The sequence below is a fragment of the Nicotiana attenuata genome, chromosome 9, assembly GCF_001879085.1.
Source record: "Nicotiana attenuata strain UT chromosome 9, NIATTr2, whole genome shotgun sequence".
NCBI classification, from domain to species: Eukaryota; Viridiplantae; Streptophyta; class Magnoliopsida; order Solanales; family Solanaceae; genus Nicotiana; species Nicotiana attenuata.
In genome coordinates this window covers 46,241,718-46,267,295 of record NC_031997.1, presented here as the reverse complement: position 1 = coordinate 46,267,295, position 25,578 = coordinate 46,241,718, and the positions used below count along the sequence as shown (strand labels likewise).

Below are 25,578 nucleotides of genomic sequence, written 5' to 3'. Positions count from 1 at the left end.
GTTGGATTGGGTAATTACACTAATAGTGAAATGTTGAACTTTTGAGTATATGTTAATTAGTCTATATGACTTTTGGTTAGTTCGGAGTCCTCGGCGTTGTTTGAGGAGTTCTAGTGAGGTTGAAGAGCCGGATTGAGAACTTGGAATCGAGGTAAGTCTCCTGCCTAACCTTGTAAGAGGGAACTTACTCGATTTAGCGGTATTCATTGTTGTGTGCAATTTGTTGTGGGGAGCTACGTACACACGAGGTGACTAGAGTCCGTACATAGATATATTCATGATATGTCCGGGTAGACTTAGATTCACAGCATGCCTTTGATTGTGCTATTTATGCCACTCCTATGTATTAATTTTCTTGATTATGACTTAAATGGAGGATTTTAATAAAGATACCGACTTAGCCTCTTACTTTTGGGAATATTTGATATCTATAGATCCATGTCTTCTAGTCTCGCATGTGATTCCGAGAGCGAGAATTCCTCTACTCTTATGGGATTGGGTCATTCGCCTTGGTAGGTTGGTAACATTATTCTTATGGGATCAGGCCATTCGCCTCGGCAGTAATGAGTACCACTATTCCTATGGGATCGGGCTGCTCGCCTCGGCAACTTCATCCGTAATATTTGAGATTGGATTTCGTTTGGTTGCAGTTGAGTTAGCGCCTTCAAGGTCGGTTATGACATGTTAAGTGATTTGATATAGACTCATGTACGAAAATACCGTAGCACATTTATTTGCTCTGTTGCTACTTGTTGTACACTCACCATGCCTACTTTATGTATTTCTATTACTATTTTACCTTTAGTAAGTGTCAAGTCGACCCCTCGGCATTACTTCCTCGAGGTTAGACTAGATACTTATTGGGTATGCATTGTTTTCCGTACTAACTACATTTGTGTCCTAAATGTGCAGGTACTGAGACAGGTACTACCAGTAGTCACACGGGCGCGTAGCCGATATTCTATGGAGACTTAGTGGTGAGCTGCTTGACTTGCTACGATCTGTAGCACCGGAGTCTCCCTGTACCTTGTTCATTATTTCTATCTATCACCTTTCAGACAGTAGTTGTACTAGTTTTGTATATTTTCTAGATTGCTCATGCACTTGTGGCACTGGGTTTTGTGACTTTTAGCATCTATGTACTATTGTACTTATCATTACTGTCATTACAGTGGATGTATTTATCTCACTTATTTTTTTCTTTAAAAAGGAAAACTTTTATTTTAAACATTAAAAATGGGTAATTAAATTGTAGTTTCACTTGTGGGTTTGCCTAACAGCGGTGTTAGGTGCCAACGCGACCTATTATAGGTTTTGGGTCGTGACAGTATGGGTGCGTGCCATCAATGCCCCTCACTAAAGCGCATGTATATATATCATTGTGCATGCACTCGCTGTTGGTATGTCAGATTCCGGAGGGGGGAATTGTCACACCCCAAACCTGGGGAGCGAGACCGGCACCCAGTGCCTCACCTAGCCTTGCGTACCAACTTGCGACTAAGGGACTCTGAACATATAATGTCAAACTTTGGCCATGGGCCACCTTGCAAGACAATTGCAATTGCTGACTAAGCATTAACTTAATGTTGGGTCAACAAGGCCATCATAACTATTACAACTAGCAAACCAACAAAATATACATAAAAAGCCTACAGGCCCAACATACTGCATTAACTGACAGGATATGTCTACAAGCCTCTACTGATGGATATACTGTGATCGAAATAGGGCCACAGTCTACTCATAACATATATACATATATACACAAGATGTACATAAAGCTCTAGACCCGGCAACTCCGAAGGGTATGGAGCTTACTGATCAAGCTGAACTCGAGCAACACCTAGAAAAGGGGCGTCAGTAAGAAATAATGTACTGAGTATGTGAGGCAATATACTGAATGTTGAACTGAACTGATAATATAACAACTGAAAGCAACTGGAAGTCAAAGATAATCTGAAGATATGCTTACCTGCTGATACTGACTCAACTCTCTCAATGTAGTAAGTAAAATAGCTGTCCGACCTTATAAGGCTCGGTATATATATAACTGCTCTGCCGTAGTAGGCTCGCTCATAGGCGCTCGGTCATACTCGGCTCTGTATCTCGGCCAACTGGGCTCGCTCATAGGCGCTCAGCCACAGTAGGCTCGGTATGTAACTTACCAGAGGTTGCCCAATAGGGGCCTGCCTATCGATTATAGCTCGATGGTAATAAAAATACTTTAATACTGTATATATAAACTCTCTGCTCTCCTCTTTGGAAGAAGGAAATACTCAATTGAATATGAAGTCCCGATAAGGAGAATATTGTAACTTACAAAACTAGGCAAATACATAACTTGCGAGACTAGCAAAATATACGTATATTCCGGGACATGAATTTTTCTTTATGCCTCGTTATCAAACTTGTGTAATTATGAGATCATGCAAAAATAAAGGAAGAGCTTAGCCTTAACATACCTAAGCCGATTCACTTGACAATCCCTCTAACATACGTTGATTGCGACAAAACATGTAACGGCGGATCGAAATAGGAAAAAATCCGTACGATATTCTTGAGAAAGATTGCACCGTGCTCTCTTAGAATCGAATTTTACGCTATTTTAGCAAGCCATCCGTTAGAAAGCCTAGATCTCTTATAAATGACATGCTTTAGTTGCTGCCCATAATTTCCTCTTAAATGACTAGCTCTCGGCTTATCTTTGATGTGTGTGCATGGAATGATACAGCAAATGGAGGTTCAAATAATCTTGTAAGTTTGTCATTTGAGTATATCCAAATACAAAAATGTCATGAAAGCAGGAACATTTATCACCCACTCAGTTGGTATATGGAAACCATTTTTCGTATGAAAAATATCAATATGTAACAATCTCTCATTTTTTTAAGATTTGTGGCCCCCACTTTTGGGATGACTTAGTCACAAATATCTCTTAAAATTTTACACCTTGCAATTCACTTTAAGAGTCATTGATTTGAATTGTGGGCTGCCACGTTACAATTTTATCCACCAAATTGTCCAATTGATTTGTTAATTTGTTAATCTCCCATTAATTAATAATTAATCAATTTTTCATATAAATAAAAATTATCTCAAATTACTTAAAATACTAGTCACTTTTATCACACTTTATATACCTTATAATCATGGTCATGTGGTACCTTGTATAGCACTAGTCCATAAATATGGGGTAATATAGCTTGGACCGCATTTTGTCTCAAAATGACAAATTTCGACGAACTCATTTCCTTCGATTTGCTTGCCCTTTCTCCTTCACAAATTTACTCATCACTTGTTTGAAATAGCATAATGCTTATAATCTCAAAATAATCTCATTCCCGAATTTACGTCGATTATCTTACGATGAAACTTTAACATACAAAAATGCGGGATATAACACGAATCCTGCCCAAGCGCTAATATAAAGCCTATAAGGCCAATCCACAATATTAAAAGACAATAATGCCTGCTGCGGCGTGCAGCTAGATCCACGATAACACTCACAACTCGGCTCTCAGTCCCACCTCAGTCATCAATCATTCAAGTCTCAAGGGCTCACAATATGGTACCACTCAGTCCAAACAATAATAACATGTGATGTAACAGTAAATGATAACAGAGACTAAGATATGATATTTAAATTAAGAATCATGACTGACTATATAATTACAGGTTAATTTGATAACGCAAAACAATAGAAATAAACTCATTAGGTCTCAACAGGATAAGCACATAGCCTAAACATGATTTCTAGCATGAATCAGAACTCAATTACTCTAACAAGTGGGGATTTCACGGATATAACAAGACTTGTTAGTAACTCAGTACAAAAATCAATACGGACCATGGTTAGCACGTTGCACGCCCATACCTCCGTCACCTAGCATATGTGTCATCCCAACACAACACAATTAACACATTTTTCAGGGATAATAACCCTCAATTCCAAGTTTAGAAATATTACTTACCTCAAAGTGTGCAACTTAATGCTCTAACAAACCCTTGCCACACGAATCAGCCTCCGAGCGACTTGAATCTAGCCAAAGCAACTTAATTCCATCTAATAGCTATAGGAAATTATTTCAGAAGATAAAGCTAATGATAAAATATATGAGTCCACCAAACTATATAGAGACCGGGTCCTATATAGGTTTCCACAGATAACGCTAATAAAATAGTAAGTAAATGGAACAGGGAACTTTTACGTGGAAAAATTCCTGCTCAAGGGGATAAAAAAATCACGACCTACACTGGTAGGTTTCAACTTCACTATAAGCAAACTTTATATTACAACCTATGCAATCTAGGAATTAAACTCTTAATCCCTCACTAACTTGTAATACATCTATTACAAGCCACTTTGTAATACACCTATTACAAAGACTTCAACTTATGACTAACTCTAGTCACGACACAAACACTGAAGGTTTATGGTTTACAAGGGGTTCCTAATTAAAGATTCTAGATAAGCAAAGTAGGATTTACAATGAAGAACAATTACAAAGTTACAACTCAACTAGGGACATACAATAGACTTGTTGTAGGAACTGGTCCGTAGTAGTGTTGTACTTTGTTCTTGATGCACTTGAGAATTGAATGCTTGATGGATAGACTGTTGGAGTGCTTGAGTGAATTCTCAAGTGTTCAAGAGATGTTTTGTTGTTATTCTCTTTGTTAATACAACTTGGATGACATCACTTGAATGATGTAATCACTTGGTTGGTCAATGAGAAGTGACTGTTGTACTGTGCTGCACTGTTTGCGTGTACAGTGCACGCATTTCACTTTCCAACTGTAGATAGTTGACTTCGCACTGTTGTCGGGGGAACCAATGAGGATCAGGTCCCTACGCTGATTCTTTATCTTCTGAAGTCATAGCAACTCACATTAGCTTATGTCCGTTGATTTGAGTTGTCTACCAAGTGTATCAGGTTCCTTATCCGGTTCTTTGACAGTAAGTTTGCTAGATCATTAAAACATAAAGCTATGGTACTGAAAACCCATCAATTTCCCCCTTTTTGATGATGACAAACTTAAAAATTGACAATCATATTTAGGACAACAAAAACCAGATAGAGTAACAGGAACTTCACAAGTTCCCCCTGAATTTGTGCTTCCTCCTGAATCAGTCCCTTCAATTTTGCTCAACTGCTCTTCCCCCTTTTGGCATCATTTAAAATACACAAGTAAGCAAGCAGCATAATAAAGTCTAGCCTAGCTAACTCATGCCACATATGTGCACACCACATGATAGAAAAGAGAAGCAAAGAAACATAAGCATTTACAGCAAAAGAGGAGAGTCATCATTAATTTGATAAAACGTAAGCCTTTGCCATTACAGCAAAGACAGATTTAGACAGTGGAAAATAGGAGCAGTACATGTGAATTCCATCCATACCACAAAAACAACAAAAAAAAAAAAAGCAAAAACAGCAACCACAAAGTCATCATAACAGAAAATATAAACAGGAAACTAGTCACTGGTCACTGGTGGATTAGCCTAGGGGACACTAAAGGAAGAGGGCTTATAAGCAGCAGAGAGAGTGTTAAGAACGAGATCAATCCGAGCATTTGCGGACATTTGCTCTGCGAGCAGTTTCTCCTTCAGGTTCTTAACCTGTTGCTTGAGATCAGCATTTTCTTTGCAGACGAGCAACCTCTGCACATGATGAACTGGAGGACCCTGGTGCCTCTTGAGCCTGACTTAGCTGAGTCTCTAGAATGGCATTCCTTGCCTTTAACTTCCTAATCTCCTCAGTACCACTGTTCTGGGCATTGATAAGCTGTGAGATCGTCGAAGTGCTTCATACCCCTCCACCTTTTACAACACATTCCACTAGAGTAGTTTGTGAGAAGGTCTGCTTCTTGTCCCCACTTTGGGCTGTTCCAAAGGCACATTAAAGAACTTGAAGACATGCGTGAGAAGAATTCCATAGGGGAGACCATGATTTCTATCTTTAAAAGCTGCCACCTTTTGCATATGCTCAATCATCATGGCTGCCAGATTAATAGATCGAAACCCATCCAATGCTTCCATCGGATACAGATCAGACTTGGATGTAATAGACCTCCTCTCAGCGCGAGGTAGCAGGACTTTGTTCACCAATTCAAACAGGAGCTGATACACAGGAAGCAAGGATTTCTTATGCACCCGTTCCCCCTGCTGGACTGCTCCTTCCTAAACAATTACATGCCTAAAGTTTGTCACAGACTTCCCTAACAGAAGACATACCATCAGCGGGAACCTTAAGAATGTCTCCTAGCAGAGCAGAGTCCATAACAATGTCTACACCATTAACTAAAGCACAGATATGGTTGGATTCAACAGTGAAGAGGTCAGCATAGAAACTTTGGACCTCATCGTCATAGACCTTGGGCACATCCACTTTGAATAGATATCCCCACTATTTAAATTTGACCATTTCAAGTATTTGCCTCAAACCAGTCATCTCAGATATTTCTGGGTCAAATGTGCGACCCCACAGAACTTTCTGGTACCTCAACCTTTCTTTACCACACACACTTTCACGTTTCACTTTTTTCATAGAACTGGGTTCCTTCACATTCTCCAATTTTCTTTTATCAGACTTCACACTAGACTTACCCTTTCCACTTGATTTCACTAGAATATCATCATCAGACATTGACTCTTCAGCCACCACTTGTTTCAAATTGTCACTACTTTTCACTAACTTTTTACTGGTCGTCCCAACAGCCTCCTCTGAAGCACTTTCAACGAATTGTTTCTTTTTCTGAGATCTCTTGAATAAGGAACTTGGTTCCTCTTTAGTGCTACTCCTTTTACTCTTTTGCAGGGCATACTCAAGAGCCTCCTTTTTTTGTAACCTCGTAGTAGGTTGCTTAGGAGAGGGCTCGGGAGTGGCTACTGGCCTCCTTCTGGCAATGAACACATCTATAGCAACATTATCCCGATCTTCTTCATCACTGGACCTCATAGTAGGAGGTACTACTTTCAAAGGCTCAGCATCAAAGTGAGGAGAAGGAGCAGGGTCGAAACTGACCTAGAATGAGATTCCTGACCTATTTCCTCAGGAGAGGGGTCAGGTCCTTCAAGAGGGGTCCCAGTAGTTTCTTCTGGTGTAGGTTGTTCAAAGAGCACCATCGTTCCTTCTCCCACCAACGACTGAGTCTCTTCCCCTGAGAATCAGGCATAGTAGAGGTGACCTCATACATTATTCCTTCAGCAGATATGGCCAACATGTTTTATATGGTCTCTCTCTCCTGAGATTCCATGGTGCAACAAAATTTGAGATGGGAGTACCTGTAGGCTGATCAACACCATCCTCAGAACCCTTTTCTGCCTGTGGAGTCTCACTCTTTTCTCCATCTTGCTTTCTTCTTTGAGAATATCAGGCGACAGAGAAGAGAACTATCAATATTGGAGATTTCAGAGTTCTCAACACTTGGAGGGAGAATTTTGTCTGAGGGAGTGGTGAGAGTGATAGAGGGTGAAGGAGAATCAGGTTTAGGTATCTCACTTTCAACAGTGGTGGAAGGGGGAATATTGAGAGATGTTTCACTAGGAACGGATCAATGGTGGGAAGGGTTGTTTGATCTTCAGCCATGATAGATGATTAGTTTTAAGGCTATGGAGAGGCTAAGAGAGGAGAGAGAGTGGGAGAGATGATCATTTAAGGTTTGGAGATGAGAGGGTTTTAATGAGGAATAAAGAAATTATGAGGGAGAGAGAGAGAAATCGGTTCTGAAACAGCGGTAGATTTTTAGGAAGATGCAATGTTTCAGAGGGAAGTAAAGGGATTTGAACGAAAAGACGTGACATGCAGGGTCTAAAAAGGTTGATGACGTGGCACTCAATTTTTTTGTTTCTTTTAAAATATGTATGAGAAAAACACATGACTACTAACCGGTGGTACAAAAACCAGGTTCTTGAGCGATCTTCCAAAAATTCTCAACCCTCTTTTACCGCTTATGCATTACCTTAGCAGCTTCCATAATCATCATGCGTGTCTACCTGTAACGTATAGAAGTGAGTTAGACTAGGCCGGAAAACACTTTAGCTAATTTTACCTGTATGTGATTTTCATAGCCATATAGTAGGAATCAGGTTCTCAATTAGCCTTTATTAGCCCCAGTGCTGGCCTGTTTCTCTCAAAGTGTTCTCTACTTAGTGCTTTGCTGAAGATATCTGCAATTTGGTCTTCTGTGCTGCAAAACTTCATACAGATAAGCCCCTCCTCCACATTGTCTCTGAGAAAATGACGTCTCACTTCAATGTGCTTGGTTTTTTTTATGTTGGACTGGATTTTTGGCCATGTTGAGTGCACTTGTGTTATCACACAGAAAAGGCACACAGTCAGTCTATACTCCAAATTGTTGTTTGATCCATAGAAATTGAGCACAGCAGGAGGCTGAAGCAACGTATTCTGCTCAGCTGTTGAAATAGCTGCTGAATTTTGCTTCCTTGTGCCCCATGAAATAAGACATGATCCTAGGAAGTGAGCCATTCCAAATGTGCTTTTCCCGTCCACAAGATAACCTGTATAGTCAGCATTAGCATACCCAATAAGATTAAAATTGTCACCTGAAGGGTACTACAGAACCAGGTCCAGTGTTCCCTTAAGATATCTCAGAATTCTTTTGGCAACCTTCAGATGAGATTCTTTAGGATTTGATGAAATCTTGCACATAGTCCCACACTGAAGACAATATCTGGCCTGCTTGCAGTAAGATAGAGAGGAGACCCAATAATGCCTCTATACATTGTTTGATTTACAGGAGATCCAGATTCATCCATGTCCAGTCGAGTGGCGGTGGCACTGGGAGTCAATCACTTTTGATGCTTCCATATCAAATCTCCCTAGAAGCTCCTTGATGTATTTCTGTTGACTGATGAATGTACCCTTTATGGACTGCTTCACTTGAAGCGAGCAGAAATTTAACTCACCCATCATGCTCATCTCAAACCCGCTTCCCATGAGTTTTGCAAATTCCTCACAAAGTGAATCAGCTTTTGCCACAGAAATGATATCATCAATATATACTTGAACGATGAGCAGGTTCCTCCCTCGTTTCTTCAGGAACAAAGTGTTGTCAATTCTTCCTCTTGTAAAACCATTTTCTAAGAGTAATTTTGACAACCTTTCATACCAGGCTCGAGGAGCCAGCTTTAACCCATACAATTCCTTGTCCAATTTGAACACATATTCAGGGTGTTCATGACATTCAAAACCGGGAGGTTGCTTTATATACACTTCTTCCTTGAGGAAGCCATTCGGAAATGCACTTTTGACATCCATTTGGAACAGAGTGAATTCCATATGTGATGCAAAGGCAATAGATTTTGATAGCTTTCATACGAGCAACTGGAGCAAAAGTCTCATCATAATCAATTCCTTCCTCCTGATTGTAACCTTGGACAACTAACATTGCCTTGTTCCTTGTAGTATTCCCATGTTCATTAAGCTTGTTCCTAAATACCCACCTGGTTCCTATGATGGTACGATCTAGGGTCTAAGTACCGGGTGTCACACTTTGTTCCTTTCGAATTGATGCATCTCATTTTGCATCGTTGTGATCCAGTCTACATCTTTTAAGGCTTCCTTGAAGTTTTTAGGCTCTATTTGGGAAAGAAAGGCTGAGAAGGCAAGTGAATTTCTGGCTTTTGATCTGGTTTGGACTCCTGAATCCAGAGGGATAATTATGTTGTCAAGAGGATGAGAGCTTTGAGTTTCTAGTTGGGCACTTGAGCTTCATTTATAGAGGAGCTGGCTAATCCTGATTGGTTTCCTTGTTTTCTTCTTTTAGCTACATGTAGAGTACTTTGAACTGCATCAACCACTCTTTCTTCAGCTTCAGTGGTTGTTATTGTAGTACTTGGTTCCTCTCCGGCTGATGAGGAAGAGACTGCATTATTGTCTTCACTTGGCTCCTTCACTTGACTCATCGTATCTGCCTTTCCATTTGCCATATCAATGACTTCTCCTGGAACCAGCATAGGCACTCCATCATGATCATCCATGTTGATTTTCTCACAGGAGAGGTAGGACTCGTCAAAGATTACATGTACACTTTCCTCAACACACCGAGTCTGCTTGTTGTAAACCTTGTAGGCTTTACTCTGAGAAGAATATCCCAAAGAGATCCCTTCATCACTCTTTGCATCAAATTTTCCAAGCTGATCCCTTCCATTGTTGAGGACATAACATTTGCACTTAAATGTCCATAAGTGAGTCAGCTTGGGCTTCCTTCCATTCAGCAACTCATAGGGAGTTTTCTTCAAGAGAGACCCGATCATGCACATGTTCACCAAGTGGCAGGCAGTGTTGACAGTTTCAGCCCAGAAGTTCTTAGCAATCCCACTATCGATCAACATTGTTCTTGCCATTTCTTCAAGAGTTCTGTTCTTCCTTTCCACAACTCCATTTTGCTGTGGAGTTCTTAGGGCTGAAAAGTTATGGGTAATGCCATTTTCGTTGCAGAATTTGTCAAACTTAGCATTGTCAAATTCTGTCCTATGATCTGGTCTAATGCATGCTACTTTTGACTCCATCTTTACTTGAATTTTCTTCACAAAGGCTACAAAAACTTCAAAAGTCTCATCTTTTGTTCTAAGGAACAAAGTCCAAGTGAATCTGGAATCATCCACTATCACAAAAATGTATCTTTTTCCTCCTCTGCTTTGCACTCTCATAGGACCACATAGATCCATATGAAGGAGATCAAGTGGTTTTGAGGTGCTGACATCTTTCTTTGGCTTAAATGAGGATGTCACATACTTCCCTCTAGCGCAAGCATCACAAACCTTGTGCTCTTTGAACTTTGACTTGGGCAGACCACGAACCAGGTCCTTCTGAACCAATTTATGCTGTAGAGAGAAGCTTGCATGCCCCAGTCTTCTGTGCCATAGCTTAGCATCATCATCAACTATTTTCAGGCAACTCTGATGACCACTTTGTAGGGACCCAAAATCAGCAACGTAGATATTCTTGTATCTTTTGGCCACAAGTACCACTTTACCAGTTACTAGATTTGTAACTGTTCATATCTTTGACAAAAATTCCACTTTGTTTCCTTTATCACATATTTGAGAAACACTCAAGAGACTGTACTTGAGACCATTGACATAGTACACATTCTCAATAGAGTGAGTGAGTGATTTCCCAATCTTTCCAACTCCAAGACTGTACCCCTTTTTTTCATTGCCAAAGGATACACTCCCTCCTTGTAGGGCTTTTATTGAAAGAAAGTCCATGGTATTCCCAGTCATGTGCTTTGAGCATCCACTGTCCATGAACCATTGTTGACTACTTCCTTTCACTGTTCCCTTCACAAGGAAATCAAGGGTTAGATTTAGGAACCCAAGCAAGTTTGGGTCCCTTGTAATAAACAAGAGGATAATAAGTGCTCTTCTAATCCATGCAGGTAACATGTGCTTTTTATGGTGGCACCTGGTCCTCTTTCAGCAGTTACTCTTTCAGCAAAAACTTTGTTTTTCTGAAGAGACTGAACCCTAGCTTGGCAATTTTCTTTGAAATGCCCATTGTTCCCATAGTGGGTACACAACCAATTATCAGGTTCTGTAACATACTTGCTATGTGGGTTATAAGGAGTTCTCTCCCTTTGAAACCCTATTCCCTGCCTGTTTCTACCATTGGTAACGTACATAGCAGTAATAGCATCCGAGGACCAGGTCCGCTTAAGAGACTTCTCAAGATCATTTTTTACTCTTTGCAATTTTGTTTGAAGTTGTCTATTTTTCTCAAGTTCAGCACATAAACTAGTTTTTACAACATTTAACTCATTTTCAAACCTAATATGTGCTTCACTAGCAACTTCTTTTCCTTTCTCAGAACTTCCATTCCTACATTCTGCTTTTAGTTCCTCTTTTGTTTCCCTCAAGTCTATAATCACAACTAAAAGGTCATATCTTTCTTGCTCCAAGGCATCAACTTTCTCCACTAAGTCATTCTTTTGTTTACTGAAATTTTTTATGGTTTCTTTTAAGTCAACAACTACTACCATCAGATCGTCTCTTTCATGTTCTACACTAGAAATTTTTCAGTTAGAGCCTCTTTTTCATTTTTCAGATTATCTATGGTTTCCTTCAAATCAACCACACAGACTACCAAGTCATCTCTAGTTTGTTTAGCATCTCCTAACTCTATGGTTAAGGCATCCTTATCATCTACAAGACTATGATAGGCATCAATTAACATATTTGCTAATGACATGAGTTTCTTAGGAGAATAGGATTTCAGATTTCTCTGAACATCCCTAAAATTTACCTTATCATTGTCATCATTGTCTGACTGAGCCGTCAAACCGAATATTGAATCATATTCATTGGCTTCACTTTCAATTGCCATCATAGAGCTATCACTTGCATCATTTTCTTCTTCAGACTCACTGGAGGAATTTTCTCATGCTGCAAGAGCTTGCTTCACAACATTGTCAGTGGCGTTCTTTCTTTTGAAGCGTTTGTCAGCAATCGGGTTCCTTTTGGCTGCTTTATCAGAGTTATGTTTGAAATGTTCTTGCTTTAGGAGAGGTCAATCCTTGATGAAATGAACTGGCTTTCCACATTTATGACAGAGGTCATAATTCTTTGGTTTGTTGTAACTTCCTCTCTTTGGTATACCTCCATTTTTTCGGACCATTTTCTGAAACCTTCTGGTTAAGTAAGCCATGTCACTGTCCTCTTCACTTGAGTCATTGCTTTCAGCCTTGAGTACCAGGTTCTTTTCCTTCTTTGGTTCTCTTCTTTCACTATCCTTCTTCTTCTTCTTCATTTCGTAGGTTTTCAAATTTCCAACTAGCTCATCTATAGTTAATGCCTACAAATCCTTTGCTTCAGTAATGACATTCACTTTACTCCCCCATGAACTGGGCAAAACACTAAGAAGTTTCTTCACGAGCTTGTTCCTAGGAATGATTTCACCAAGCGAGTGTAGCTCAATTATGATGGAAGTGAATCTTGTGTGCATGTTTTGAATAGATTCATCGTCCTTCATTCTGAAGAACACATACTCAGTGGTGAGTATGTCAATATTAGATTGCTTTACTTGAGTGGTTCCCTCGTGTGCTATTTGTAAACCTTCCCATATCTCCTTGGCGGATTGACAGGCTGAGATCCTGTTGTATTCATCAGGTCCTATGCCACAAACCAAAATTTTCTTGGCACGAAAGTTTTTCTCCACAGCTTTCCTATCTGCACCGTTGTATTCTTTCTTGGTTTTTCGCATCGTCACAAGAGTCTCCAACCTTCTTTGTTAGGACATAAGGACCATCACAAATAACATCCCACAACTCAGAATCTTCTGCCATGATAAAGTCATACATTCTTGTCTTCCACTACCCATAGTATTGCCCATTGAACCTGGGTGGTCTGTAGGTAGACTGACCCTCTTCAAAATTTGGTGGAGCAGCCATGTGGATCCTTTCTAGGTGTTAACCCGATAGAAAGAACCCGCTCTGATACCAATTAATAGAATATATGAGTCCACCAAACTATACAGAGACCAGGTCTTATATAGGTTTCCACATATAATGCTAATGAAATAGTAAGTAAATGGAACAAGGAACTTTTAAGTGGAAAAATACTTGCTCAAGGGGATAAAAAAAGAACGACCTACATTGGTAAGATTTCAACTTCACTATGAGCAACCTTTAGATCACAACCTATGCAGTCTAGGAATTAAACTCTTAATCCCTGACTAACTTGTAATACACCTATTACAAGCCAGTTTGCAATACACCTATTAAAAAGACTTCAACTCATGACTAACTCTAGTCACGACAAAAAGACTAAAGGTTTATGTTTACAAGGGGTTCCTAATTAAAGCTTCTAGATAAGCAAAGTAGGATTTACAATGAAGAACAATTACAAAGTTACAACTCAACTAGAGACATACAATAGACTTGCTGTAGGAATTGGTCCGTAGTAGTGTTGTACTTTGTTCTTGATGCACTTGAGAATTGAATGCTTGATGTATAGACTATTGGAGTGCTTGAGTGAATTCTCAAGTGTTCAAGTGATGTTTTTTTGTAATGTTCTTTGTTAATACTACTTGGATGACATCACTTGAATGATGTAATCACTTGGTTGGTCGATGAGAAGTGACTTTTGTACTGTGGTGCACTGTTTGCGTGTACAGTGCGGGTAGTTCACTTTCTAGCTGTAGACAGTTGACTTCGTACTGATGTCAGGGGAACCCATAAGGATCATGTCCCTGTGCTGATTCGTTATCTTCTGAAGTAATAACAACTCACATTATCTTAAGTCCATTAATTTGAGTTGTGTACCAAGTGTATCAGGTTCCTTATCTGGTTCTTTGACAGTAAGTTTGTTATATCATCAAAACATAAAGCTAAGGTACTGAAAACCCATAAGCTAAGGTCTTTAATCAATCGGAAAGTGAACCCAAAAAGTCAACCCCGGGCCCACACCTCGAAACCCAACAAATTCACAAAATTCGAACACTCATTCAATAAGAAGTCCAACTATACCAAAATCATCCAATTCAAACCATAAACCGACCCTCAAATTCCTATATCCCTCTCTCCAATATATAGTCTAAAAATCCCTAAATTTCACCTCAAAACACATAATCTTGATGTAAAATCAATGGGTATTCAATATTTCTGGATAAAAGTAACTAAAAGTCACTTACCTCCTCAATTATAGTGAATACCCTCTCAAAAATTGCCCCTAGCCGAGTTTCACAAGTGCAAATGAGAGAAAACTCGAAACCATTCGAAATATATGACACTACCAGGCGTTTCGCATTTGCGACCCACACCTTCGCTTCTGCAGAATCGCTTCTGTGGTCAAATGTCTGCATCTACAGAAATCACTAATACACCCGACCAAGGGCACCTACAGCTTAATATGCGCACCTGCGAGACCGCTTCTGGAGTCCTTCCTCTGCTCATGCGCGTCCGCGCCTGTGGAGAAACCCGCTTCTGCGATTCCAGCTTCACCTGACCAATCCCGCTTCTGCGGCACACTTCATCGCACCAGCAGGTTCGCAGATGCGGAAAGTTCCTCGCATCTGCAGCCTCTACCAAGCCTAGCCAAACTCTGCACCTGCGACATCGTACCTGCGGCCCCTTTTTTTGCAGGTACGATCACACCAAGCATCAGAAAATTCAGCCAAGTTCCTAAGCCAAAAACTAATCCGAATCTCACTTGAGGCCCCGGGACCCTATCCAAACATACGAACAAGTTCAAAAACATGAAATGAACTTAGTCGAAGCCTCAAATCACATCAAACAACATATAAATCTCGAATTGCACTACAATTCAAGCCTAACAAAACTAATGAAATTCCAACTTCTAGAACCAATGCCGAATCATATCAAACCATCTTCGATTGACCTCAAATTTTACACATAATTCATAAATGACTCAGCGGACCTATTCCAACTCCCAGAACAAAATTTCAAACCCGATATCAACTAAGTCAGCTCTTGGTCAAACTTCTCAACCTTCCAAACATTCAACTTTTCAACTTTGCCAATTCAAGCTAAAACGACCTACGGACCTCCAAATTAATATTCGGACATAACCGAAGTCCAAAATCGCCATATGAAGCTATCGGAGCCATTAAAACTCAATTCCGGAGTCGTCTACACAAAAATCAAATTCCGGTCAACTCTTTCAACTTAAGCTTCCAACCTTGGGACTACGTGTCCCAGTTCATTCTAAAACTTGTCCAAAACCAATACAACCACCCCGGCAAGTCACATACCCATAAATGAACATAGAAGAAGTGATAAATAGGGGAATGGGGCTACAATACACAAAACGACCAGCCGGGTCGTTACATGTTCCGTATTTTAGATAGCGTAATTTTGTCCAAACATGTATTTCCGGACTAAGAAGTGACTATTTCGCCAACACAATTTAAAATATGACTAAGCTCTAATAGTCGACCTAAAAAGTGGCTAGATACCAAGATCATCCTTGAAAAAGAGACATTAGATATGGGTCTCAAATTGGTCAAAAACTCGCCTCATTATGTTTTCTTCCTTTTTTCCCCCTCAATTTGATAACGCAATTCATCTTTTTCTATTTTAGACTGCTCCAAAATTTATCTTTTTAGAAATATCAACATTATACCATTACTCTTCAATCAAAAAGTAAGTTAAACTCTAACCAAATCCTGTCCATGAATTTGCCTACCTCACTAATCCAACGGATAACTCAATTCTATAACCCCACTTACCCAATACTCCCTAATTGTATCATTTGGGGCGACACCTTATCAGCCATTTTCTAAGTTAGCTCGTGCTACAAAATGCTAACTAAATCCAATGAATTACCAAATCATCACGGGTGGATATGGCAATTGCGTACATTACCAAAAATCAAAACATCTTTTTGGATGCTTAGTCACTCACGATTGCCCACACAACATTACCTACCTAGACTAAGAATCTTTCCATCCAATATTTGTACTATATGTCAACAAGAAGCAAAAATTATCCCCCATATCTTCTTCAAATGCGTCAATACTAAAAAATGTTGATTTGATCTACAACTGAAACTTTTAATCCAAAAAATTCCCTACGAGGAGGCACCCACCCATGTTTGGCTTAAAAAGCTATTATGCTAGACAAGGACAACTCCTATAAATCCATACCTCATCATACACTTATTCCTTATACTTTGGCATTTATGGAAAACGCGCAACAAGAACTGTTTTGAAAATGTTAAAAATAACACCCAACCATCAATTATATATCATCAAGCCTTTGAATTTTACTACCTTACAAATTCTAATAAGGCCAAGAATTCTATAATTCCCTTACACCTCAAATGGGAACCCCAACCAAAATGTTTTTTTAAGCTTAACACGGATGGGGCTATAAAACACCCTCATACTTGGGCCGGTTTTGATGGAGTTATCAGGGACGACAAAGGGAATTGGGTAATGGGATATGCAGGTAATATAGAAGCCACTACAGTGGTCCATATTGAAACAGTGGGATTGTTGCGTGGATTACAACTAGCCTTCGCTCATAACCTTACACCACTGGAAATCAATTTGGATGCTGCATAGGTAATTACAAGTCTATGTAGCACCTTTATCAATTCATATATACTTAATGATTGCAGGTACCTGATCCACCAGCTGGGTGATCCACTACTATAACATGCTTACAGGGAGCAAAGCACAGTAGCAGACCAGCTAGCTCATTTTGGCATGGAACTAAAAGGGAGCAACATCACATTTTTGGAACAACTACTACCTTTTGTTATGGCAAACCTAGAAGCTGATAAGTTGGGGCTTCAATGTATACGTTATATTAGTAATAGTTTTCAAGTTCCACCTTGTGCTAAATCTTTTTATCAAACATCCGATGAAGCTTCGTCTAGTCGGACTAACTGTAATAGTAATTTCCTAAGGATAGATAGTAGTAATTTCCTAAGGATAGATAGTACTAATAGTGGTAATTATCCGTATGTTTGTAATTCTGGAGCATCTGATGTTCGGTTAAAATACATATATTTACTCATTGTTGCTTCACATTATAGCACTTTTAATCATCTTTTGAGTATTAGTTATATCACTTTATGCTTAATATTATATTTTAACTGTGCAGGAATAAAGCGATGCGAAAATAGAAAAATTAAGCAAAATTATGCAAAAAGAAAAAGAGCACGAAATTATAATCGGAAAGAGGATAGAAAAAAAATCTACATGAATGAGACAATTTTGGAGCAACACATGAAATGAAGAAAATTGGAGCACTTAGGATGTTTGTCTACGTGGCATGAAGTGAAGTAAAGTAAATGTGAATTGTTACAATTAAAACAAGGGAGGGGAACATAATGATTGGCTGATGATTGGAGATTAAAGGAGACAAAGAAGAAAGCATAAAATGTTTATAAGAAAAGTTGGAAGTTGGCCGCAGAAAAGAGTTAAATAATTCGCAAAACGCTACTGTATTCTGCACCAAGGCCAGTGCGAGGTGCTGCCAGGACGCTGACTGCGGGGGTTTTCCTACTTTGTTCGGAACTCGGTTATTTGACCCAAGACGCACCCAACTCATATAAAAGCCAACCTAAACATATTTTGGAGTGGATGAACATTTTTTGAGAGGAACTTTTTACCAAGGGAGAGCAGAGAGCCGCCGTGGAGGCCGGGTTTCATCTTTTCTTCAACCAAACTTAGTAATTTTTATGTTTATTTGTATGATTTGTTGTTTGGCTACCATGTCTATGTGGAGCTAAACTTCACGTTCTAGGATTGTGGTTCTTTCATGACTATTGTTATTCGAATATTTGCTTTCTTGATTTATCATATTGGTTTATTTATTCAATCCTACACTTAATTATTTGATATCACCAATTGAATACTATCTACGAATATAGAATTGAACTCGAAAGTGTGAATTCTAGATTGCACATAGGATTGAGTAGAGCAAGTTCTTGCACCTGGGATCGGGGAACGGATTCGCGGTTATGATAGACATATACCTAATTGCCTTGCTTGGTTGATTTACAGGAATGACAAATGAAAAAATTACAAGAAAATACACATGACTTCACACCATAAAAAAAAAGCCCATGTTTTTAAGTTTTACCTGACCTAGCCCATATTGTACATATTTTGAAAACAGTAATTCTTGCAAATTCAAAATCTGTGTTCTTACAACCATTGCTCTAAAAGCTATGGAGTTAAATTTATGTTTTCACAACCATTGCTTTCACTCTCTCTTCTTCTCACATTTTTTACATATGCTTCAAGGGGTTGTCTGCCATTGCTGCTTCTCCCCCTATGTCACCTAGTTGCAATGTAAAAAATTTGTAGAGTAGAAGTCCACCATTGAAGGCCATTCAAAAGCTTTGCTTTCGAAAATAGGACTTTTTGAGTTTGTTAGTTGTTTGGATTGGGTATTGTTCCAATTGATTGAAAATATCAAAAGGAGTTCAAATTTAAATTTGAAGTGATTTGGAGTGGATTTGAACAAGATTTGAGTTAAATTTCAGAAAAGACGCAAGAAAGAAGACGAAGTAAGTTTTTTGTATAATTATGTATAATCTTGTATAATAGTGTATATGAGTGTACAAATAATCTTATACACTTTTATACACTTTTATACACCTTTATACAAGCGTTAGTAGACGAACTTCTTCCACGATTTTCAGTTGCAATTCTTGTTCAAAACCAGTCCAAACCTCCATTAAATGACTTCAAATTTTATATACAACCTCCTTATACTATTTCTAACAAGTCTACATAACACCCACTCCAAATTTCTCACAAAATCAAATTCGGAATTTAAACCCACATATTTAAGCTTCTTAAAAATCTAATTTTCACCACCCAAATGGATTTGTTTGTTGAACTAATATTTGAGTCACAGTTACTGATTCGAAAATTAACTTAAAAGCTTGAGCAATATTTTTTAAAAATTAAATAGTGTTTTTTTGAGAACCTATTAGAGTTGGATGTTGAATCTTAGCCTATTATTTTTGGGCTAGTTGGTTGTAAATTGATATATGGGCTATAATATTGAAAAGTAGGGAGCCTAGTTATTCTTATGTGAAATTTTTCCATTACAAATGCGTTCTTGCTAGTTCTAATTCCATAGACATATAGGCGTTAGGTTAGCTTGAATAGGCGAGTAAGAACTCGACAGATTCTTATGAGCAATATTGACCCTATCAACCAATAAGCTAGATAAATTAGTTAGTCAATTTAATTGAAGAATACAATAGGAATGTTAGATAGTCATAACTCTAGATCGTTTTCATGACATTGATAACATAAAAATCTGCTCTTCCTCTATTCAAAGTTTATTATTTATATTTCTTTATTTAATTAGTTTAGAGTCAAATACGTCTAGGTTTAATTCTTGTTTAGATAATTAGGATAGTCTAATCTAGTTAATAGTTAATCACAAGTCCTTGTGGATTCGACATCCGACTTTTAATCACTTTATTACTTGACGATCGCGTATATTTGCGTGTGCGTTTGGTCGCAACAGCATCCATGCAGCACCCTGTAATGCATCTTAATTAATAGAAGTAGTCTTTTAAACCAAAAAAAAAAAAAAAAGTAAGTCTGCCACGTATTCTGATTCTTTACAATATTCAACTTCTTTAAAAAGTCAAAGTTATATCCCAATATGACCGGCTTCCTTTTAAATATAACATCTTTTTCTACTCGTCTACAAACTAATTGCAGCAATTGTAATGGATCACAGAGGGTATTATAATTTTGAATGTATTGGGCAAATAATTTGAGCAGTGGGAAGGGATTAAGACTTAAGAGTACTCCTGACAAGCAACATAATTTATCTTGACCTATTATTTGTTCATTTTGGCCGACTTGATGATACTTAATTAAATCTCTACTTACATTAATGTTTTCTTTTGATACATAATCTAGTAGGGAAATCTTGAGAGGTAAAGAGGTTGAGCATGCATATAATCTCATAACAAGTCAAAGGATTACTTAAATGAAATCATGGACGTGCAAAAAATGCATGAACAACCTTTTCCATACTTTGGGAGTGCACAAGGAATGTGTGTTGATTTCTGTTGAACTTCCACCTTCTTATGTTTGGATTATAAAACTTTACAAAATAACCTAAAAGGAAACTTCAATATATAACAAACCAATAACGAAAGAAGTCTCTCTTTTGCACCTTCGTTTTGTGCACTTGATATCTTTAAAAACGATTCATGCAACATGTGAACTAAACTTCCTTTTCCACAATATACGAAGGGAGATTATTAGTTGATTATCATGAAATTGCCTTCATCTGAAAGTCGTTTATCCCTTGAATTTCCAGCCGATGCATCAACAAGCGAACAATCTACGTATGATCAAGAGACTACATCCCATTCAACATCAAGCAATGGAGAGATGTTGATGAAGAGAAACTTTTGGAACTCACCACTTGGACTAATTAATCCTACCCTCCTTCGTATGGTTAGCGATCATTAATTACTTGTCACTTTATATAATGATGAATTTAGACGTGCATCTAGCATATAAGCAGTGGATGCACGTGTATTACATATCTGGCGATAAAAAAAAGGTTACAAATTTTATAAAAATGTATTTATATTAGTAAGAGGTGCACACACTGTTTTAAAATTCTAGATCCGTATCCGCGAATTTTACCTTCTAACTAGCAAATAACCCAAGCATAAACTAAAGGGAAATTAAACACAATGAATATTTTTAATGTTGCAGGTTTTTGCAGAAGCATTGGGGACTTTTATGCTAATGTTTTGTATATGTGGGATAATGGCAAGCATGGAAATAATGGGAGTGAGGGTGGGGCTTATGGAATATGCAGCCACAGCAGCACTAACAGTAGTCGTTGTAGTCTTCTCTATAGGCCCTATTTCTGGGGCTCACATTAATCCAGCTGTTACATTAGCTTTTGCAGCCGTTGGTCATTTCCCATGGTCCAAGGTTTGTATCTCAAGCTTTTATTCTTGTGCTCTGTTCCAAGAAAAAAAAAAGTAGCCGGTGCATTAAGCCTTTACTACGTGCGGGATCTGAAGAGAGATTGAACCATATTGGTTTTATGTACGTGACTTTACCTTGTATTTTTGCAAGAGCCTATTTCCGTTGCTTAAACCTATGATCACTTGGTCACATAGCGGCAACCTTTGTCATTGCGCCGAGGCTCCAATCCCTAGTTTGGAAAAGACAAATTAAAAAAAAAAAAGTGGAGAATGGAGAGTAAAGTGGTCTAGTTTTTTCTTTTCCATTCTCTTCCTTGATTTCCAAACATGGTATGTTAATTTTGATTTAAATTTTGATTTTTTAGGTTCTTATTTTCTAAAATCATGAAAACTGTTTTGTTAAGGTTCCATTTTATGTAGTGGCACAAGTGGGAGGTTCTATATTGGCTACATATACAGGGAAATTGGTGTATGGATTAAAAGCAGAATTTGTGATAACAAGACCTCTCCATGGTTGCACTTCAGCATTTTTTGTGGAGCTTTTGGCTACTTTCATTGTTCTCTTCCTAACTGCATCATTGACAAATGATCCTCAATCAGTAAGATCAATTATACTAATAGCGAAAATTCCCTCTAATATTGTTGGATATTGTTTGTAACTTATCCCTATTAATCAAATATTGTATTTTTTTTAGACAGGGCCATTGTCCGGATTTGTTGTTGGAGTGGCCATTGGACTGGCTGTACTAATTTCTGGGTAATTTTCATGAGTAGATCTACATTGCAACGGGGTGCAATCGCATTCACTGCTTTGATTCAAACTTTATATACAATAGAAAATTTTAAAATATCTATTTTGTATAAGTACGTAAAATGAATCAAAATTGTAATTTCCGCGCTTAAGTGATGTAAAATGAAATTGTAACATACACGAAACTTATACATATGTGATGATTTTAATTACTTAATCGAAAAAAAATATCTTATCTTTTTTTAATTTTTTGTGTGATTGCAGGCCTATTTCAGGAGGATCAATGAACCCAGCCAGATCTTTAGGACCGGCAATTGTATCATGGAAGTTTGGTGGATTGTGGATATATGTTGTAGCCCCAGTACTAGGAGCTGTTGCAGGAGTTGTCTTGTATCGACTTTTACGCCTTCAAGGCTGGTCTTGCAAACCTAATTCCACTCCAACAACAACTCATCAACATAATCCCCTTTGACTAAAAATTTTTAGTTTAGTAATATTGGTGGAAATTTTATACACAAAAGATATAGGTTTGATTCTCAGGGTTCTCTTCCTCTTTGCCTCATGTAATAGAAAGTTATTAAAATTTTTGTATACATACCCTAATCAAAACATTCGAAACGACGTGGTTTCTGACAAGCTGTGTTCTTGAATAGTAACATAATTGTACGTTGGTGACCTCAAGAAAGTTGCCCCTAATGGAAAAGGAAGCGCTGAACAGCTTGAGTGCCCTATTGGATAATGTTTGTGCAATTTTGTCTTTTTGCCATTCTTCGTGACAACTCAAAGTAAAATGTACCGGAGAAGTTTTATTTTGAATGAGCCTCAACTATTATGTGGCTGTCACGATCTCAACCCCGGTCGTGATGGCGCCCAACACACTACTAGGCAAGCCCGATCAATTGAATAACCTTAACCATTTTTATACCGTTCATGAATTAATCAACATGGATAAATTACTAAGTCATAATAATGCAAATCTGAAATAGAGTTAAAACATGCGGAAGCCCAAATATAAAACAACTACACAGCCCGAAGAATCCGGTGTCACAAGTCTGAGCCTCTAATACATGAGTGTCAACCTACTACATATCGTTCTCTAGAAATGCGGGAATAAAGCAATAAGATAGAAGGAAGATCAGGACTACGGACGTCAAATGCAGCTACCTTGATATTCCCGGATAAGCTGCTAGGCAGAGAAATCCTCACACAGCCTCAAATGTACCTGGATCTGCACGCAAGGTGCAGGGAGTAATGTGAGTACTCCGACCCAGTGAGTAATAAACATAAATAAAGACTGAGAATAAGAAATCCTGAATAGGCATAAAGCAATTCTATAAATACAGCAACTTGAACCCAGTAGTATAAAATCAGTAAATCAGTGAAAATAATTATGGAAATACCACAACAGAGAAATAAGTAAATGACAATCAAATATGCAATGCAACACATAGACCGGTACTCTCCAGTACCCGTTGCGGCGTGCAGCCCGCTCCATTTATTTATCGTCGACGGCGCTTACTGGGGGTGTGCAGACTCCGGGAGGGGCCCTTTACGGCCCAAGCTCAATAATAAGCCATCTCGTGGCATCAACTAGGCCCTCGGCCTCATATCAATATCAATATCATACTGCTGCGGCGCGCAGCCCGATCCCATGCTCAGTCCAAAATCACATAAGCCTCTCGGGCACAATAATATAGAAATACTCAGCCCAAACTTCATTTGAAAATATTAATTAAGTTTCTAGTTTGAGAAAAGGTGGCTGAGTTTACAAAACAGTATTAATACTAGGACTGAGTTCAACAATATGAAAAATGGTAAGAAACCAGTAGTAGCAATCCCTGAAGGATTCAATCAATTGGCACGAAGCCCAAATATAGCAATCAGCTCAATAATAATGATAATAAGTGAATTTCAGTCAATTACGCAGTATATTCATCTACCGGGACGGACCAAGTCACAATCCCCAACGATGCTCTACCCCACGCTCGCTACCCGGCGTGCAAGTCACTTCAATATAGCACTACGATGTGAAAATACGGGGTTTCAAACCCTCAGAACATCATTTACATCTATTACTCACCTCAAGCCGGCCAAAATCCTAGCTCGCTATGCCCTTGCCTCTCAAATCAACCTCCTCGTGCGTCGAATTTGATCAAAACCATAACGAATACGTCACAATATGCCAATGGAACAATACCCAATCGAAAACAATCGAAAAATGGCAAAAATCTCGAAATTAGCAAAACTCGAGCCCCGGGCCCACGTCTCGAAAATCAGAAAATTTAACATCAACGGGTTCCTTATCTCACCACGAGTCTATACATACAAAGAACACCAAAATCGGAGTCCAAATGACCCCTCCAATCCCAATTTGAAATATTAAAACTCAAGCTCTAGTTCTTCCCCTTTTTGCTCAGTTTCCATGGATTTCAAGGTCAATTTCACAATAAAATCGTGTTTTTAGTTCATAGGACTTACCTCCAATCAATCCCAGTCGATCCACGAAGCCTCTTGGCCTCCCTCTCCTCTCGCTCTCTATGGCGAACTGACTCGATCTCATGAGCGATATCCACCACCTCCTCAAACATAGCACCCAATACTCTCTCTCTAGTCATCAGAATACGGAGATGGTAGTTAAGGCCATCCACAAATCTCCTTATCCTCTCACGATCTGACGGAACCATCCAAATAGCATGACAGGCCAACTGTGAAAATCTCATCTCGTAGTGAGTCACTGTCATATCCCCCTGTGTCAACCACTCAAACTGCCTATGCAGCTCCTCTCTGCGGGACTGAGGTACATATTTCTCCAGAAAAAGAGCTGAGAACTGCTACCAAGTCAGAGGTGATGCACCGACAGGTCTACGCCTCTCAAAGTCCTCCCACCAAGTAAGAGCAGCCCCCGTGAACTGAAAAGTAGTAAATGCCACACCACTGGACTCAAGGATCCCTACCGGCATACGCTGACATCTGTCAAGAAAACCCAAGGCATCCTCGCCCTCAGCCCCACCGAATTTTGGAGGTTGGAGCCTACCAAACCTTTCGAGACGATGCTGCTCATCGTCTGGCATAGCTGGAACCACGAAGCCCTGAACTGGTGCAACCTGCTGAGCTGGAGGTGCCTCTGGTGTCTGTAGTCCCTGCACTACTGCTTAGGTGTGCGAGCAACGGGGGTCTGATTGCCTCCCCCAGCCTGTGAAGTAGCTGCTGCTACTGTGGTGGCTGAAACTGCCTGAGCCAGGCCAGTGCAGACTGTTAATATCTGTGCCAAGGTCTCCTGAAGTCCCGAAATCACGATAGGCACAGCTGGTGCCTGAACAGGTGCTGCTGGAGTATCTACAGCTGGAGCCTGATCCTGAGCTGGGGCTACTGGTGGATCAGCAGGTGCTGCCCCGGCTGCTCTGCC

At 39.1% G+C, this 25,578-nt stretch overlaps 1 protein-coding gene across 1 annotated transcript; it reads left to right on the top strand.

Moving 5' to 3' along the window:
- LOC109232808 (probable aquaporin NIP7-1) lies at positions 20,621 to 22,893 on the top strand. The gene is made up of 5 exons (XM_019398529.1): positions 20,621 to 20,933; positions 21,201 to 21,425; positions 21,826 to 22,020; positions 22,117 to 22,178; positions 22,437 to 22,893. The coding sequence occupies exons 1-5, from the start codon at positions 20,748 to 20,750 to the stop codon at positions 22,642 to 22,644; spliced, it is 876 nt and encodes a 291-aa protein (XP_019254074.1). The 5' UTR covers positions 20,621 to 20,747; the 3' UTR covers positions 22,645 to 22,893.

Coding starts and splice junctions, on each gene's coding strand:
- LOC109232808 (XM_019398529.1), top strand. CDS start 20,748: ATGAAATTGCCTTCATCTGAAAGTCGTTTATCCCTTGAATTTCCAGCC. Junction 20,934..21,200: donor ATCCTACCCTCCTTCGTATG/GTTAGCGATCAT, acceptor TTAATGTTGCAG/GTTTTTGCAGAAGCATTGGG. Junction 22,021..22,116: donor TGACAAATGATCCTCAATCA/GTAAGATCAATT, acceptor TATTTTTTTTAG/ACAGGGCCATTGTCCGGATT.